Source organism: Coregonus lavaretus (assembly GCF_964263955.1).
Source record: "Coregonus lavaretus genome assembly, chromosome: 16".
NCBI lineage: Eukaryota > Metazoa > Chordata > Actinopteri > Salmoniformes > Salmonidae > Coregonus > Coregonus lavaretus.
The window spans coordinates 15766527-15783060 of NC_140003.1; the positions used below are offsets into that span (position 1 = coordinate 15766527).

The window sequence follows — 16534 nt, forward strand, 5'->3', positions numbered from 1 at the left end:
CTTTACAGTACTGCTTCAACTGTGTCATGTTTGAGGGTTTTCTTGCATGCACGGCCCGCTTCAAGTCCCCCCACAGCATTTCGATAGGATTGAGATCTGGGCTTTGACTCGGCCATTCCATAACCCTCCATTTCTTATTTTTGAGGTATTCTGTTGTAGCTTTGCTTTTGTGTTTTGGATCATTGTCCTGTTGCAAGATCTATGTTCGGTTCAGCTTCAGATTTTTGACAGATGGCCTCACATTCTCCTTAAGAATTCTCTGGGACAATATATAATTCATGGTTGACTCAATAATGGCAAGTTGACCAGGCCCTGAGGCAGCAAAGCAGCCCCAAACCATAATGCCACCGCCTCCATGCTTTACGGTTGGTATGAGGTTCGTCTGTTCAAAGGCAGTGTTTCGTTTTCGCCAAACATGGCGTCTGGCATTGCGGCCAAACAACCTTTGACTCATCTGTCCAGAGCACATTGTTCCTGTAGTTTTGGTCTTTACCCAGGTGTTGTCTGGCAAACGTCAGTCGTGTCTTGATATTCTTTTTTGAGAGCAGAGGCTTCTTCCTTCCTGACCTCCCATGTAGGCCAAGTTTGTGCAGTGGTGGAAAAAGTACCCAATTGTCATACTTGAGTAAAAGTAAAGATACCTTAATCTAAAATGACTCAAGTAAAAGTGAAAGTCACCCAGTAAAATACTACTTGAGTAAAAGTCTAAAAGTATTTGGTTTTACATATACTTAAGTACCAAAAGTAAATGCAATTGCTAAAATATACTTAAGTATCAAAAGTAAAAGTAAATGTATAAATAATTTCAAATCCCTTATATTAAGCAAACCAGACGGCACCATTTTCTTGTTTTTTAAATTTACGGATAGCCGTGTTGGGCACACTCCAACACTCAGACATCATTTACAAACGAAGCATTTGTGCTTATTGAGTCCGCCAGATCAGAGGCAGTAGGGATTACCTACTGTAAAGTAAAGTTCAGATACCCCAAAAAACTACTTAAGTAGTACTTTAAAGTATTTTTACTTAAGTACTTTACACCACTGAGTTTGTGCAGTCTCTTTCTGACAGTTGACTCATGCACTTCGACATTGATTGTGGCAAGAGAGGCCTGTAAATCCCTTGATGTTACCCTGGGGTTCTTAGACACTCTATGAGCATCTTTCGGTCAGCTCTTGGGCTGAATTTGGTGGGACGACCTGTCCTAGGTAGATTGCCAGTGTAGGTATTTTGATCTTGGCATGATGTGTTACCACACACCCACATGGTTAAGCCCAAACCAGACCACGTTTCTAATCTTTATGGAAGGCTAAGTTTCTCTCTAATGATTTTCGAATCATTTGCATCTGTTTTGGTGCACCTGATTCTAATTATATTCATTTTATGTGATGGTAAAGGTAGGGGTGTACTAACTTTTTCCGCATAAGGAAAAGGCATTTCTGTTTATTTTAATTGCATAACATTTTCAAAGTTTTTTTTTTTTGTGATTTGTTAAATTTGGTTACCTTTATCAATGAATGTGGTGGGAATTTAGCTCAAATATCCATGTGTCCAAATATGTTAAAAATAAAAAATAAAAAAAATCCAGCGGGTGTACTTACTTTTTCACATGACTATATATATATATATATATATATATATATATATATATTGTGGAGTACAGCAGGTCAGCCACCAGGGGGAGTCTTGTCGAGGCCTGGTAACAGATGGAGTATACATCACGAGGCAGTGGCTCCATCTGCTGGATGTGCCAGGTCTCGACGGGCTCCCCAGACAGGACTAATTGGGGCTGATTGGGAGCTGGTGAGTAATTAAGGGTGGATTGCTCACCAGCTGTGCAAGGCCCATAAAGCTGCCAGAAGGGCAGCACACGAGGGAGGACTGGGGGAAGTAAGGTAACTTCCGGGTAGTTGGAGACGGTATCCTGGAGAGGGTCTCATGGGGGAGACCTAACCTTTTCTTTTGATTATTTTATTAATAAACAACATGGAAGACTACTGTCGCAGCTGCCAGGAGTGTCATCTCACAGCCCCGAAAGCACACTTCCGAAACCCTCTGGTCCCCCTGCCGATCATCGGGGTGCCCTTTGAACGCATCGCCATGGAAATAGTGGGACCCCTGGTAAAGACTGCACGAGGACACAGGTACATCTTGGTAATAGTAGACTATGCCACCCGGTATCCCGAGGTCATTCCCCTACGGGCGGCGGTATCCAAGGGAATTGCCCAGGAGCTGTTCCACCTCTTTAGCCGGGTGGGCATCCCGAACGAGATCCTGACAGACCAAGGTACAGAGTTTATGTCCCGCCTCATGAAAGAGTTGTGTGCCCTCATGCAGATCAAGGAGATCCGGACCTCCGTTTTTCACCCGCAGACGGATGGGCTCGGCAAGCCCTTTAACAAAACGCTCAAACAGATGCTGCGGAAGGTCATCGAGCAGGACGGGAAGAACTGGGACCAGCTGCTACCCCACCTAATGTTCTCAATCCGAGAAGTACCCCAATCCTCCACTGGGTTTTCCCCGTTTGAAGTCCTCTACGGAGGCCACGTGGCCTACTGGACCTCACCAAGGAGGTGTGGGAAGCTCAACCGACCCCCTTACGCAGCGTGGTAGAGCACGTGGAGACGATGCAGGAGCGGATGACAGCCATATGGCCAGTCGTGAGGGAGCATATGGAGAAGGCCCAACGCGCCCAAGCCCAGGTCTACAATCGGGGAGCCCCCGAGAATTCCAGGTGGGAGACAGGGTGTTGGTGTTGATCCCAATGGCCGAAAGCAAGTTCCTGGCAACATGGCACGGACCATACGAGGTGGTCGAGAAACTGGGACTTGTCAACTACCGCGTACGGCAACCGGGGAGACGGAAACCTCAAGAGATTTACCACGTGAACCTGTTGAAGAAGTGGCACGAGAGGACAGCCTTGGCCGTGTTATGGTCGGGACCCAGGACGCCAACGGTACCAGTGGTGGTCCCGAGTAGTGAGGACCTCGACCCGGCCCAGAAGCAAGAGCTCCGGGAGCTTGTTGATCGGAACACGCAGTGTTCTCAGAGAAGCCGGGCCGCACGACCCTCATTGAACACCACATCAGTACCCGCCTGGGGAAACGGTAAGAAAGAGGCCGTATCGAATTCCGGAGGCCCGACGGAAGGCCGTGAAACAAGAAGTGGAGGCTATGCTGAGGATGGGGGTTGTTGAAGAGTCCCGCAGTGCATGGTGCAGCCCCATCGTGTTGGTGCCCAAACCGGACGGTAGCCTCCGCTTCTGTAATGATTTCCGGGGTGTGAACGACATAAGCGTATTCGACGCCTACCCCATGCCGAGGGTGGACGAGCTAATCGACCGATTGGGAAAGGTCCGGTACATCGGCACCCTTGACCTGACCAAAGGATATTGGCAGGTACCATTGGCAGCCTCCTCCCGGGAGAAGACGGCGTTCTCGACACCAGACGGTCTGTACCAGTACCGGGTGCTCCCGTTCGGTCTCCACGGAGCCCCACCCACATTCCAGTGACTGATGAACAGAGTGCTTCGACCCCACCAGCAGTACGCAGCGGCCTATCTGGATGATATCATCATCAACAGCCAAGGTTGGGAGGAGCACCTGACGCACCTCCAGGCAGTGCTGGACGCGCTCAGACAAGCCGGGTTGACCGCAAATCCCAAGAAATGCAAGCTAGAGTTCGAGGAGGTGGAGTACCTGGGGTATTTGATCGGACGGGGGAACGTCAAGCCCCAGGAGAGGAAGGTTCACGCGGTACGTGACTGGCCCGTTCCACGCACCAAGACACAGGTCAAGTCCTTCCTGGGACTGGCAGGATACTATAGCCGGTTTATCCCCAACTTTGCGGCTATAGCTTCCCCCCCTCACCGATCTAACCAGGGCCCGCCTCCCGAAAACAGTGAAATGGATGGACGAGACAGAAGCGGCGTTCAGCCGTCTGAAGGAAGCGCTGTGCTCCCATCCGATTCTCGTAACGCCCGATTTCCAGGTGCCGATGGTGGTCCAGATGGATGCATGTGATACGGGACTAGGGGCCATTCTGTCCCAGATACACGATGGGGAGGAGCACCCCATCATGTACATCAGCCGAAAGCTGATACCGCGAGAAAAAAAATAACTCAATTGTTGAGAAAGAGTGTCTGGCGGTGAAGTGGGCGCTAGACACTCTCAAGTATTACCTGTTAGGTACCCACTTCACCCTGGTCACGGACCATGCTCCCCTGGAAAAGACACAAATGATCGGGTCACCAGGTGGTTCTTGTCCCTTCAACGCTTCTCTTTTTCTGTTCTCCATCTGCTGGACGTGCCAGGTCTCGACGGGCTCCCCGGACAGGACTAATTGGGGCTGATTGGGAGCTGGTGAGTAATTAAGGGCGGATTGCTCACCAGCTGTGCAAGGCCCATAAAGCTGCCAGAAGGGCAGCACACGAGGGAGGACTGGGGGAAGTAAGGAAACGTCTTGACCCAACCCCCTGATCTGCCACAATATATATATATATATATATATATAACTCAGCAAAAAAATAAATGTCCCTTTTTCAGGACCCTGTCTTTCAAAGATAATTCGTAAAAATCCAAATAACTTCACAGATCTTCATTGTAAAGGATTTAAACACTGTTTCCCATGCTTGTTCAATGAACCATAAACAATTAATGAACATGCACCTGTGGAACGGTCGTTAAGACACTAACAGCTTACAGACGGTAGGCAATTAAGGTCACAGTTATGAAAACTTAGGACACTAAAGAGGCCTTTCTACTGACTCTGAAAACCACCAAAAGAAAGATGCCCAGGGTCCCTGCTCATCTGCGTGAGCGTGCCTTAGGCATGCTGCAAGGAGGCATGAGGACTGTAGATGTGGCCATGGCAATAAATTGCAATGTCCGTACCGTGAGACGCCTAAGACAGCGTTACAGGGAGACAGGACAGACAGCTGATCGTCCTCGCAGTGGCAGACCACGTGTAACAACACCTGCACAGGATCGGTACATCCGAACATCACACCCGCGGGACAGGTACAGGATGGCAACAACAACTGCCCGAGTTACACCAGGAACGCACAATCCCTCCATCAGTGCTCAGACTGTCCGCAATAGGCTGAGAGAGGCTGGACTGAGGGTTTGTAGGCCTGTTGTAAGGCAGGTCCTCACCAGACATCACTGGCAACAACGTCGCCTATGGGCACAAACCCACCGTCGCTGGACCAGACAGGACTGGCAAAAAGTGCTCTTCACTGACGAGTCTCGTTTTTGTCTCACCAGGGGTGATGGTCGGATTCGCGTTTATCGTCGAAGGAATGAGCGTTACACCGACGCCTGTACTCTGGAGAGGAATCGATTTGGAGGTGGAGGGTCCGTCATGGTCTGGGGCGGTGTGTCACAGCATCATCGGACTGAGCTTGTTGTCATTGCAGGCAATCTCAACGCTGTGCATTACAGGGAAGACATCCTCCTCCCTCATGTGGTACCCTTCCTGCAGGCTCATCCTGATATGACCCTCCAGCATGACAATGCCACCAGCCATACTGCTCTTTCTGTGCGTGATTTCCTGCAAGACAGGAATGTCAGTGTTCTGCCATGGCCAGCAAAGAGCCCGGATCTCAATCCCATTGATTACGTCTGGGACCTGTTGGATCGGAGGGTGAGGGCTAGGGCCATTCCCCCCAGAAATGTCCAAGGAACTTGCAGGTGCCTTGGTGGAAGAGTGGGGTAACATCTCACAGCAACAACTGGCAAATATACAGTTGAAGTCTGACATTTACATACACTAAGGTTGGAGTCATTAAAACCCTTTTTTCAACCACTCCACATATTTCTTGTTAACAAACTATAGTTTTGGCAAGTCGGTTAGGACATCTACTTTGTGCATGATACAAGTAATTTTTCCAACAATTGTATACAGACAGATTATTTCACTTATAATTCACTGTATCACAATTCCAGTGGGTCAGAAGTTTACATACACTAAGTTTACTGTGCCTTTAAACAACTTGGACAATTCCAGAAAATGATGTAATGGCTATAGAAGCTTCTGATAGGCTAATTGACATCATTTGAGTCAATTGGAGGTGTACCTGTGGATGTATTTCAAGGCCTACCTTCAAACTCAGTGCCTCTTTGCTTGACATCATGGGAAAATCAAAATAAATCAGCCAAGAACTTTTAAAAAATGATGGTAGACCTCCACAAGTCTGGTTCATCCTTGGGAGCAATTTCCAAACGCCTGAAGGTACCACGTTCATCTGTACAAACAATAGTATGCAAGTATAAACACCATGGGACCACGCAGCCGTCATACCACTCAGGAAGGAGACACATTCTGTCTCCTAGAGATGAACGTACTTTGGTGCGAAAAGTCCAAATCAATCCCAGAACAACAGAAAAGGACCTTGTGAAGATGCTGGAGGAAACAGGTACAAAAGTATCTATATCCACAGTAAAACGAGTCCTATATCAACATAACCTGAAAGGCCGCTTAGCAAGGAAGAAGCCACTGCGCCATAAAAAAGCCAGACTAAGTTTGCAAAGTTTGCAACTGCACATGGGGACAAAGATCGTACTTTTTGGAGAAATGTCCTCTGGTCTGATGAAACAAAAATAGAACTGTTTGGCCATAATGACCATCGTTATGTTTGGAGGAAAAAGGGGGGCCTTACAAGCCGAAGAACACCATCCCAACCGTGAAGCACAGGGGTGGCAGCATCATGCTGTGGGGGTGCTTTGCTGCAGGAGGGACTGGTGCACTTCACAAAATAGATGGCATCATGAGGAAGGAAAATTATGTGGGTATATTGAAGCAACATCACAAGACATCAGTCAGGAAGTTAAAACTTGGTCGCAAATGGGTCTTCCAAATGGACAATGACCCCAAGCATACTTCCAAAGTTGTGGCAAAATGGCTTAAGGACAACAAAGTCAAGGTATTGGAGTGGCCATCACAAAGCCCTGACCTCAATCCTATAGAACATTTGTGGGCAGAACTGAAAAAGCGTGTGCGAGCAAGGAGGCCTACAAACCTGATTCAGTTACACCAGCTCTGTCAGGAGGAATGGGCCAAAATTCACCGAACTTATTGTGGGACGCTTGTAGAAGGCTACCTGAAACGTTTGACCCAAGTTAAACAATTTAAAGGCAATGCTACCAAATACTAATTGAGTGTATGTAAACTTCTGACCCACTGGGAATGTGATGAAAGAAATAAAAGCTGAAATAAATCATTCTCTCTACTATTATTCTGACATTTTACATTCTTAAAATAAAGTGGAGATCCTAACTGACCTAAGACAGCAAATATTTACTAGGATTAAATGTCAGGAATTGTGAAAAACTAAGTTTAAATGTATTTGGCTAAGGTGTATGTAAACTTCCGACTTCAACTGTATACTGTATATATACTTTTTTGAAGTTTCATTGTTGGACATAAAAGACTGTAAAAACACCAGGAAATCAGCTCCAAGTGATTTTAATTTAGGAAATCTGTTCCCAAGTATTTCCATGCATAATAGAGACACGTGATCGTATAGAAATATAAGCAAGGTTTGAAATTATTGCTTTAGTCAAATATTATATACAGTGGGGAGAACAAGTATTTGATACACTGCCGATTTTGCAGGTTTTCCTACTTACAAAGCATGTAGAGGTCTGTCATTTTTATCATAGGTACACTTCAACTGTGAGAGACGGAATCTAAAACAAAAATCCAGAAAATCACATTGTATGATTTTTAAGTAATTAATTTGCATGACATAAGTATTTGATCACCTACCAACCAGTAAGAATTCCGGCTCTCACAGACCTGTTAGTTTTTCTTTAAGAAGCCCTCCTGTTCTCCACTCATTACCTGTATTAACTACACCTGTTTGAACTCGTTACCTGTATAAAAGACACCTGTCCACACACTCAATCAAACAGACTCCAACCTCTCCACAATGGCCAAGACCAGAGAGCTGTGTAAGGACATCAGGGATAAAATTGTAGACCTGCACAAGGCTGGGATGGGGTACAGGACAATAGGCAAGCAGCTTGGTGAGAAGGCAACAACCTTTGGCGCAATTATTAGAAAATGGAAGAAGTTCAAGATGACGGTCAATCACCCTCGGTCTGGGGCTCCATGCAAGATCTCACCTCGTAGGGCATCAATGATCATGAGGAAGGTGAGGGATCAGCCCAGAACTACTCGGCAGGACCTGGTCAATGACCTGAAGAGGGCTGGGACCACAGTCTCAAAGAAAACCATTAGTAACACACTACGCCGTCATGGCTTGAAATCCTGCAGCGCACGCAAGGTCCCCCTGCTCAAGCCAGCGCATATCCAGGCCCGTCTGAAGTTTGCCAATGACCATCTGGATGATCCAGAGGAGGAATGGGAGAAGGTCATGTGGTCTGATGAGACAAAAATAGAGCTTTTTGGTCTAAACTCCACTCGCCGTGTTTGGAGGAAGAAGAAGGATGAGTACAACCCCAAGAACACCATCCCAACCGTGAAGCATGGAAGTGGAAACATCATTCTTTGGGGATGCTTTTCTGCAAAGGGGAAAGGACGACTGCACCGTATTGAGGGGAGGATGGATGGGGCCATGTATCGCGAGATCTTGGCCAACAACCTCCTTCCCTCAGTAAAAGCATTGAAGATGGGTCGTGGCTGGGTCTTCCAGCATGACAACGACCCGAAACACACAGCCAGGGCAACTAAGGAGTGGCTCCGTAAGAAGCATCTCAAGGTCCTGGAGTGGCCTTGCCAGTCTACGGACCTGAACCCAATAGAACATCTTTGGAGGGAGCTGAATGTCCTTATTGCCCAGCGACAGCCCCGAAACCTGAAGGATCTGGAGAAGGTCTGTATGGAGGAGTGGGCCAAAATCCCTGCTGCAGTATGTGCAAACCTGGTCAAGACCTACAGGAAACGTATGATCTCTGTAATTGCAAACAAAGGTTTCTGTACCAAATATTAAGTTCTGCTTTTCTGATGGGTCAAATACTTATGTCATGCAATAAAATGCAAATTAATTACTTAAAAATCATACAATGTGATTTTCTGGATTTTACATGCTTTGTAAGTAGGAAAACCTGCAAAATCGGCAGTGTATCAAATACTTGTTCTCCCCACTGTATTTTGGGGCTTCTTGCAGTCAATTTGCAGTCTACAAATTATTTGTAATTATGTTCCAAGGCTGATGCACTTGGCCTCTGACCTGTCTGTCCAGTACCCATCCCTCATTCCTAAATGTTAAGGGACCTGCATTGTGCTCTCTCCCCATGCAGTCCTGTTCAAAGTGTACTGCAGCGACCACACCTACACCACCATCCGGGTCCCCATGGCCGCCTCGGTCAGAGAGGTCATCAGCGCTGTGGCCGACAAGCTGGGGTCAGCGGAGGAACTCCTCCTGGTCAACCTCAGTTCGGCCGGAGGTGAGATGGGCTACAGCCACACGCTAATCAAACGGTGGTGGTTGACACAGTCTTTCCACACAAGGCCTGATATTTACAGATGCTATGATGCTCATTAATCAGGGCCTGATTTACTGGAAGTGATTGGGTTTTGGTGCTGGATCGGTCTGTTTCAGTATGTGGAGCTGTTATTTACTAGCATTTGTTTTGCTGCTAAGAATCTGGGCACAATTCTCTGCTGAGGATTCAGAGGAATATGGATGCCCCGTCTGTCATGTTCAATGCAATATTGCCAGTTCTAATGCTAACATAAATGCATCCTCTTCAAAGTATTTTTGACCGCTTTCTTTGATAATGAAGTTAGAGGACGACTCTGGGTTATTTCAGATGACTCAGGAGAGCGCTATGGCAACCGCAGCCAGTAAAACCCTATAGCAGTGTAACCGTATCTTCTCCTGTGATTAGGGTTAAGTAAAAGGCTGTGCACGGGCTATTTTGAAGCACTGTTTTGAAACTGTAATAGGCCTACAGAGGGGCATCTTTAGAACCTTACAAATCAAAATGTATTTGTCACATGCGCCGAATACAACAGGTGTAGACTTTACCGTGAAATGCTTACTTAAAGTACGAGCCCTTTCCCAACAATGCAGAGTTAAAAAGTAAGAAACATGTAGGTAGAGCTAAAAGTGACTAGGCAATCAGGATTTAAAATAAACAGTTGCATCAGCGTATGTGAAGAGTGGGAAAGTGTGTTGTGTGTGGCGTCAATATGCAAATGAGGGTGTTTTGTGGGTAGAGTCCAGTGAGCGTGCATAGAGTCAGTGCAAGAGAGTCAGTGCAAAAAGGTTCAATGCAAATAGTTCAGGTAGCCATTTGATTAACTATTCAGCAGTATTATGGCTTGGGGGTAGAAGCTGTTCAGGAGCCTTTTGGTCCCAGACTTGGCGCTCCGGTACCGCTTCCCGTGCGGTAGCAGAGTAAACAGTCTATGGCTTGGGCGGCTGGGGTCTTTGACAATTTTCCAGGCCTTCCTCTGACACCGCCTGGTATAGAGGTCCTGGATGGCAGGGAGCTCAACCCCAGTGATGTACTGGGCCATCCGCACCACCCTCTGTAGCGCCTTGCATTCGGATGCCAAGCAGTTTCCATACCAAGCGGTGATGCAGCCAGTCAAGATGCTCTCAATGGTGCAGCTGTAAAACTTTTTGAAGATCTGAGGGCCCATGCCAAATCTTTTCAGCCTCCTGAGTGGGAAGAGGTGTTGTCGTGCCTTCTTCATGACTGTGTTGGTGTGTGTGGACCATGTTAATTCCTTAGTGATGTGGACACAGAGGAACTTGAAGCTCTCGACCCGCTCCACTACACCCCTGCTCGGCCCTCCGTTTCCTGTAGTTCACGATCAGCTCCTTTGTCTTGCTGATGTTGAGGGAGAGGTTGTTGTCCTGGCACCACACTGCCAGGTCACTGACCTACTCCCTATAGGCTGTCTCATCGTCATCGGTGATCAGGCCTACCACCGACGTGTCATCAGCAAACTTAATGATGGTGATGGAGTTGTGCACGGCCACGCAGTCGTGGGTGAACAGGGAGTACAGGAGGGGACTAAGCATGCACCCCTGAAGCGCCCCAGTGTTCAGGGTCAGCGTGGCGGATGTGTTGTTGCATACCCTCACCACCAGGGGGCAGCCCGTCAGGAAGTTCAGGATCCAATTGCAGAGGGAGGTGTTTAGTCCCAGGATCCTGAGCTTTTTGATGCACTTGGATGGCACTATGGTGTTGAACACTGATCTGTAGTCAATGAACAGCATTCTCACATAGGCGTTCCTCTTATCCAGGTGGGAGAGGGCAGTGTGGAGTGCAATAGAGAGAGCGTAATCTGTGGATCTGTTGGGGCGGTATGCAATAGGAGTGGGTCCAGGGTGTTTAGGATGATGGTGTTGATGTGAGCCATGACCAGCCTTTCAAAGCATTTCATGACTACAGATGTGAGTGCTACGGGGCGATAGTCATTGAAACATGAATGTATTACAGACTGGGTCAGGGAGAGGTTGAAAATGTCAGTGAAGACACTTGCCAGCTGGTCAGCACATGTTCTCAGTACGTGTCCTGGAAATTCGACTGGCCCTGCGGCCTTGTGAATGTTTACCTGTTTAAAGGTCTTGCTCATATCGGCTACGGAGAGCGAGATCACACAGTCGTCCGGAACAGCTGGTGCTCTCATGCATGGTTCAGTGTTGCTTGCCTCAAAGTAAAACCATGAGCTGGCGCACACCCAGAGAAAAGTATTTAGTGTAGAGGTGCTGACTAACGGCAAATAAACTGTAAACTATAAAAAATAAAGAGAGTCACACACTATGTGGAGTAAAGGTGGTCTAGAGTTTTGTTGCCTCTGGTTGCACAGGTGACATGCTGGTAAAAATGGGGTAAAACGGATTTCAGTTTCCCTGCATTAAAATCACCAGCCACTAGGAGCGCTGCCTCTGGATGTGCATTTTCTTGTTTTCTTAGGCCCTATACAGCTTGTTGAGTGCGGTCTTAGTGCCAGCATCGGTTTGTGCTGGTAAATAGACAGCTACGAAAAATATAGATGAAAACTCTCTTGGTAAGTAGTGCGGTCTGCAGCTTATCATTAGGTATTCTAACTCAAGGTAGCAAACCCTGAGATTTCCTTTGCGCACCAGCTGTTGTTAACAAAGAGATACACCCCTCCCCCCTTAACCTTACCTGCAGCTGCCGTACGGTCTTGACAATGCATAGAAAAACCAGCTAGATGTATATTATCCATGTCCTTGTTCAGCCACGGCTCGGAGAAACAGGATATTACAGTTCTTCAGGTCCCGTTGAAAGGATAGTCTCGAACAAAGCTTGTCCAGTTTGTTCTCCAAAAGAACGGAGTCTAGGGGCGGTTTATTTGCACGCCAACGTAGTTTTATCAGTATGCCCGCCCATCTGCCCCTTTTGTGGCGTCGCTTCCTTTTCCGAGTCCCAGGGATTAGGGCCTTGTCCGTAGTAAGCAGAACATCCACAGTAGCTGACTTGTTGAAGTAGAAGTTGTTGTCCAAATCGAGGTTAGTGATCGCTGTTCTGATGTCCAGAAGCTGTTTTCGTTCACAGGAAATAATGGCGGAGACAATATTTACTAAAAAAATAAAAAAACAGCTACAAAAAACACACAAAGTAGTAGAATTGGTCGGGAGTCCGTAAAACGGCCAATATCTTTTCCTTACCCTTGTTATGCGACTTTAGAACATACCATAATAATATGCTAATGTACTGTATTTGATATGTTCATGTTTTTTTATTATCGCTTGTTTGTTGTTTTCCTTCAGATAAAGTGGTGCTAAAACCCAACGATATTTCAGTCTTCTCCACACTCAGCATCAACGGCCGTCTATTTATCTGTCCCAGGGATCAACTGGATTCATTGGTGGGTATATACCCCTGAGAAAAACATATTGCCCACCAAATTACAATGCAGAAAAACAAGCATTCAGACACACCCGACTAATTCCCAGAGGTTTCCCTACAAGCTACATCTCATGCAGCTGTTACTATGAAGCATGTTGCGTCTGATGTTGTATTTCTCTCATGTAATATATATTTTTTCATCGAGTGACAGATGTTCACTGGCCTGAGGCTACTGTTGCATTTCGACTTGTTATAGTTGTATAACTGTCATTGTAGCTATTAAAACAGTCCTGTATTTCAGATGAGTGTTAATTGTATGATGAAGAATAATAATATCATACAGACAACTGTAAATTATATGGTATATTAAGTTTGCACTATATTTCAGACGCCCTTGCCAGAGCAAGAAGGACCCTCCACAGGCTCCATGGGCAGCTTTGAGTTGATGAGCTCTAAAGACCTGGCCTACCAGATGACACTCTACGACTGGGAACTCTTCCACTGTGTACATGAGGTTTGTCAGACCAATGACAAATGAGGAATTACTTGATTCTATGGATGCGTCCTAAATGGTACCCTATGCCCTATACGTGTATAGTGCACTACTTTCGACCACTGACCTATGGGGAATAGTGTGCCATTTGGGGTGCAAGCTATGTCTTCCTACACTCTTCGGCTGTCTCTATAGGAGGTAGAACCGTTTTTGGTTCCAGGTAGAACCCTTTTGGGTTCCATGTAGAACACTCTGTGGAAAGGGTTTTACATGGAACCAAAAAGGGTTCTTCAAAGGGTTCTCCTTAGGGGACAGCCGAACAACCCTTAAGTTCTAGATAGCACCTTTTTTTCTAAGAGTGTATCGATCAACTATTAAACCAATATGTTGATATATTATTACAGGAACTATCAGGGACACGGTCATTGACCTTCTCTCTTGCCCTGTTCTACAGCATGAGCTGATCTACCATACGTTTGGGAGGAAGAACTTCAAGAAGACCACGGCCAACATGGACCTGTTCCTCAGGAGGTTCAATGAGATCCAGCTGTGGGTGATCACAGAGATCTGTCTGTGTGCTCAGCAGAGCAAACGTGTTCAGCTGCTCAAGAAGTTCATCAAGATCGCTGCTCAGTGAGTGGCCCTTGCCTTGTCGCCCTGTCGCCCTCTCTCTCATGCACGGACACATACACGTTTGCACACACACTCGGTCTCACCCTGACTGCAGAGCTGTAGTAGTAGAAATGCATACTTGTGTCACTTAGCTGTAGGGTTCGGTCAACCCTCCCAATCAATCCCTAAGGGAAAAGGTTTAAATGTCAAGATTAAAACGTGTGAATGGCTGAATGTACGGTACATTCGGAAAGTATTCAGACCCCTTGACTTTTTCCACATTTTGTTACAGCCTTATTCTAAAATTGATTTTTTTGTTTTTTTCCCTCATCATTCTACACACAATACCCCATAATGACAAAGAAAAACAGTTTTTAAAATTTTAGCAAATTTATTAAAAGTAGAAAACGCTCTGGAGCCGTTTTTCATCAAGGATCTCTCTGTACCTTGTTTCGTTCATGTTTCCCTAAATCCTAACTAGTTTCCCAGTCCCTGCCGTTGAAAAACATCCCCACAGCATGATGCTGCCACCACCATGCTTCACCGTAGGGATGGTGACAGGTTTCCGCCAGACATGACGCTTGGCATTGGTTTCATCAGACCAGAGAATCTTGTTTCTCATGGTCTGAGAGTCCTTTACGCATCTTTTTTTGGCAAATTCCATGCGGGCTGTCATGTGCCTTTTACTGAGGAGTGACTTCAGTCTGGCCACTCTATCATAAAGGCCTAATTGGTGGAGTGCTGCAGAGATGGTTGTCCTTCTGGAAGGTTCTCCCATCTCCACAGAGGAACTCTGGAGCTCTGTCAGTGACCAGCGGGTTCTTGGTCACTTCCCTGACCAAGGCCCTTCTCCCCCGATTGCTCAGTTTGTCCGGGTGGCCAGCTCTAGGAAGAGTCTTGGTGGTTCCAATCTTCTTCTATTTAAGAATGATGAAGGCCATTGTTTTCTTGGGGACCTTCAATGCTGCAGACATTTTTTGGTACCCTTCCCCAGATCTGTGCCTCGACACAATCCTGTCTCAGAGCTCTACGGACAATTCCTTCGACCTCATGGCTTGGTGTTTGCTCTGACATGCACTGTCGACTGTGGGACCTTATATAGACAGGTGTGTGCCTTTCCAAATCATGTCCAATCAATTGAATTTACCACAGGTGGACTCCATTCAAGTTGTAGAAACATCTCAAGGATGATCAATGGAAACAGGATGCACCTGAGCTCAATTTCGAGTCTCATAGCAAAGCGTCTGAATACTTATGTAAATAAGGTATTTCTGTTTCTAATTTTTAATACATTTGCAAAGATTTCTAAAAACCTGTTTTCGCTTTGTCATTATGGGGTATTGTGTGTAGATTGATGAGGATTTTTTGGTATTTCATCCCTTTTAGAATAAGGCTGTAATGTAACAAAATGTGGAAAAAGGGAAGGGGTCAGAATACTTTCAGAATGCACTGTACATGTATCATTTAGGTAATGAGTGTTTCATTCCTGACCCCCTGTGATTACTTATATTAGTCACATGTAACATGGAACCTGATACTGATACATCTTTGGACTACTTTCTCTCTGTAACAGCTGTAAAGAGTATAAGAACCTCAACTCCTTCTTCGCTATTATCATGGGCATGAGCAACCCAGCCGTGAGCAGACTGAGTCAGACCTGGGAGGTGGGTGTCTGTCTGTCACTGTGTCTGTCTGTCTGTCTCACTGTGTCTGTCTGTCTCTCTCACTGTGTCTGTCTGTCTGTGTCTGTGTCTGTGTCTGTGTCTGTGTCTCTGTGTCTGTGTCTGTGTCTGTCTGTCTGTCTGTCTGTCTGACACTGTCCAAAAACACTCACCTGTGTTTAGCACCTGCCAAAGAATATAGTGATTTCAACTGTTTGATAACTTTCCCTGTTATTTGTGTTGACAGAAACTACCAAGCAAATTTAAGAAGTTTTACAGTGAATTTGAAAGCTTAATGGTGAGTACAATTAACAATTTTTAGCCCCATATCAACCATTCATCCACCTACATAGTCTCTAGCCTTTCTTTCTATAGCTTCTATTTATTCAAATATTGAATTAAAACTTCACATTCTTGCATGGTCATTTGTCATCTAACAATGTATGGATTGAGCAGCACCACCCTTGGCTGTGACTGTGATATGCCCACTTAACATGGTTATGGCAGATCTCAGAACAGTGTGAGTGTTTCCACAGGACCCTTCCAGGAACCACCGGGCGTACCGGCTCACTGTGGCCAAGCTGGACCCGCCCATCATTCCCTTCATGCCGCTGCTGATCAAAGGTCATTGCAACCCAACACAGCTCTCTCCCACCATATACATGACCCTCCATGTTGTTTTAACCATTATCTTACCCATTGATTGACTATTGAGAAGTTTATCCTCACTGCCTCTTGTGTGAAGAAGTTATCAGCACGTTTTGATCTCTCTTTTTGGAGTGTCGACCTGCGACAGTGTAACTAGCTTCTATATTGTTTGCTCTTGTCAATTCCAGTCCTTGTACTTTTGCCTATGTTCTTTCTATGTGTGTAATCATATTGCTATTATCTTTCCAGACATGACTTTCACTCATGATGGAAACAAGACATTCATTGACAGTTTGGTCAATTTTGAGAAAATGGTAAGGCCC

The 16534-nt window shown here is 46.1% G+C and overlaps 1 protein-coding gene across 2 annotated transcripts in view; it reads left to right on the forward strand.

The window, feature by feature from the left end:
- LOC311144047 (rap guanine nucleotide exchange factor 4-like) overlaps window positions 1-16534 on the forward strand; it is a gene marked incomplete at its 5' end in the record, with an annotated part of 53028 nt that overhangs the window by 35346 nt on the left and 1148 nt on the right. For both annotated transcript variants that reach the window (XM_084179982.1, XM_084179983.1), the window contains 8 exons: window positions 9264-9410; window positions 12719-12816; window positions 13186-13311; window positions 13745-13923; window positions 15476-15566; window positions 15811-15861; window positions 16100-16187; window positions 16461-16525. In XM_084179982.1, coding sequence (XP_084036108.1) covers window positions 9264-9410; window positions 12719-12816; window positions 13186-13311; window positions 13745-13923; window positions 15476-15566; window positions 15811-15861; window positions 16100-16187; window positions 16461-16525 — 845 coding nt within the window. The remainder of the gene's footprint in view (window positions 1-9263; window positions 9411-12718; window positions 12817-13185; window positions 13312-13744; window positions 13924-15475; window positions 15567-15810; window positions 15862-16099; window positions 16188-16460; window positions 16526-16534) is intronic.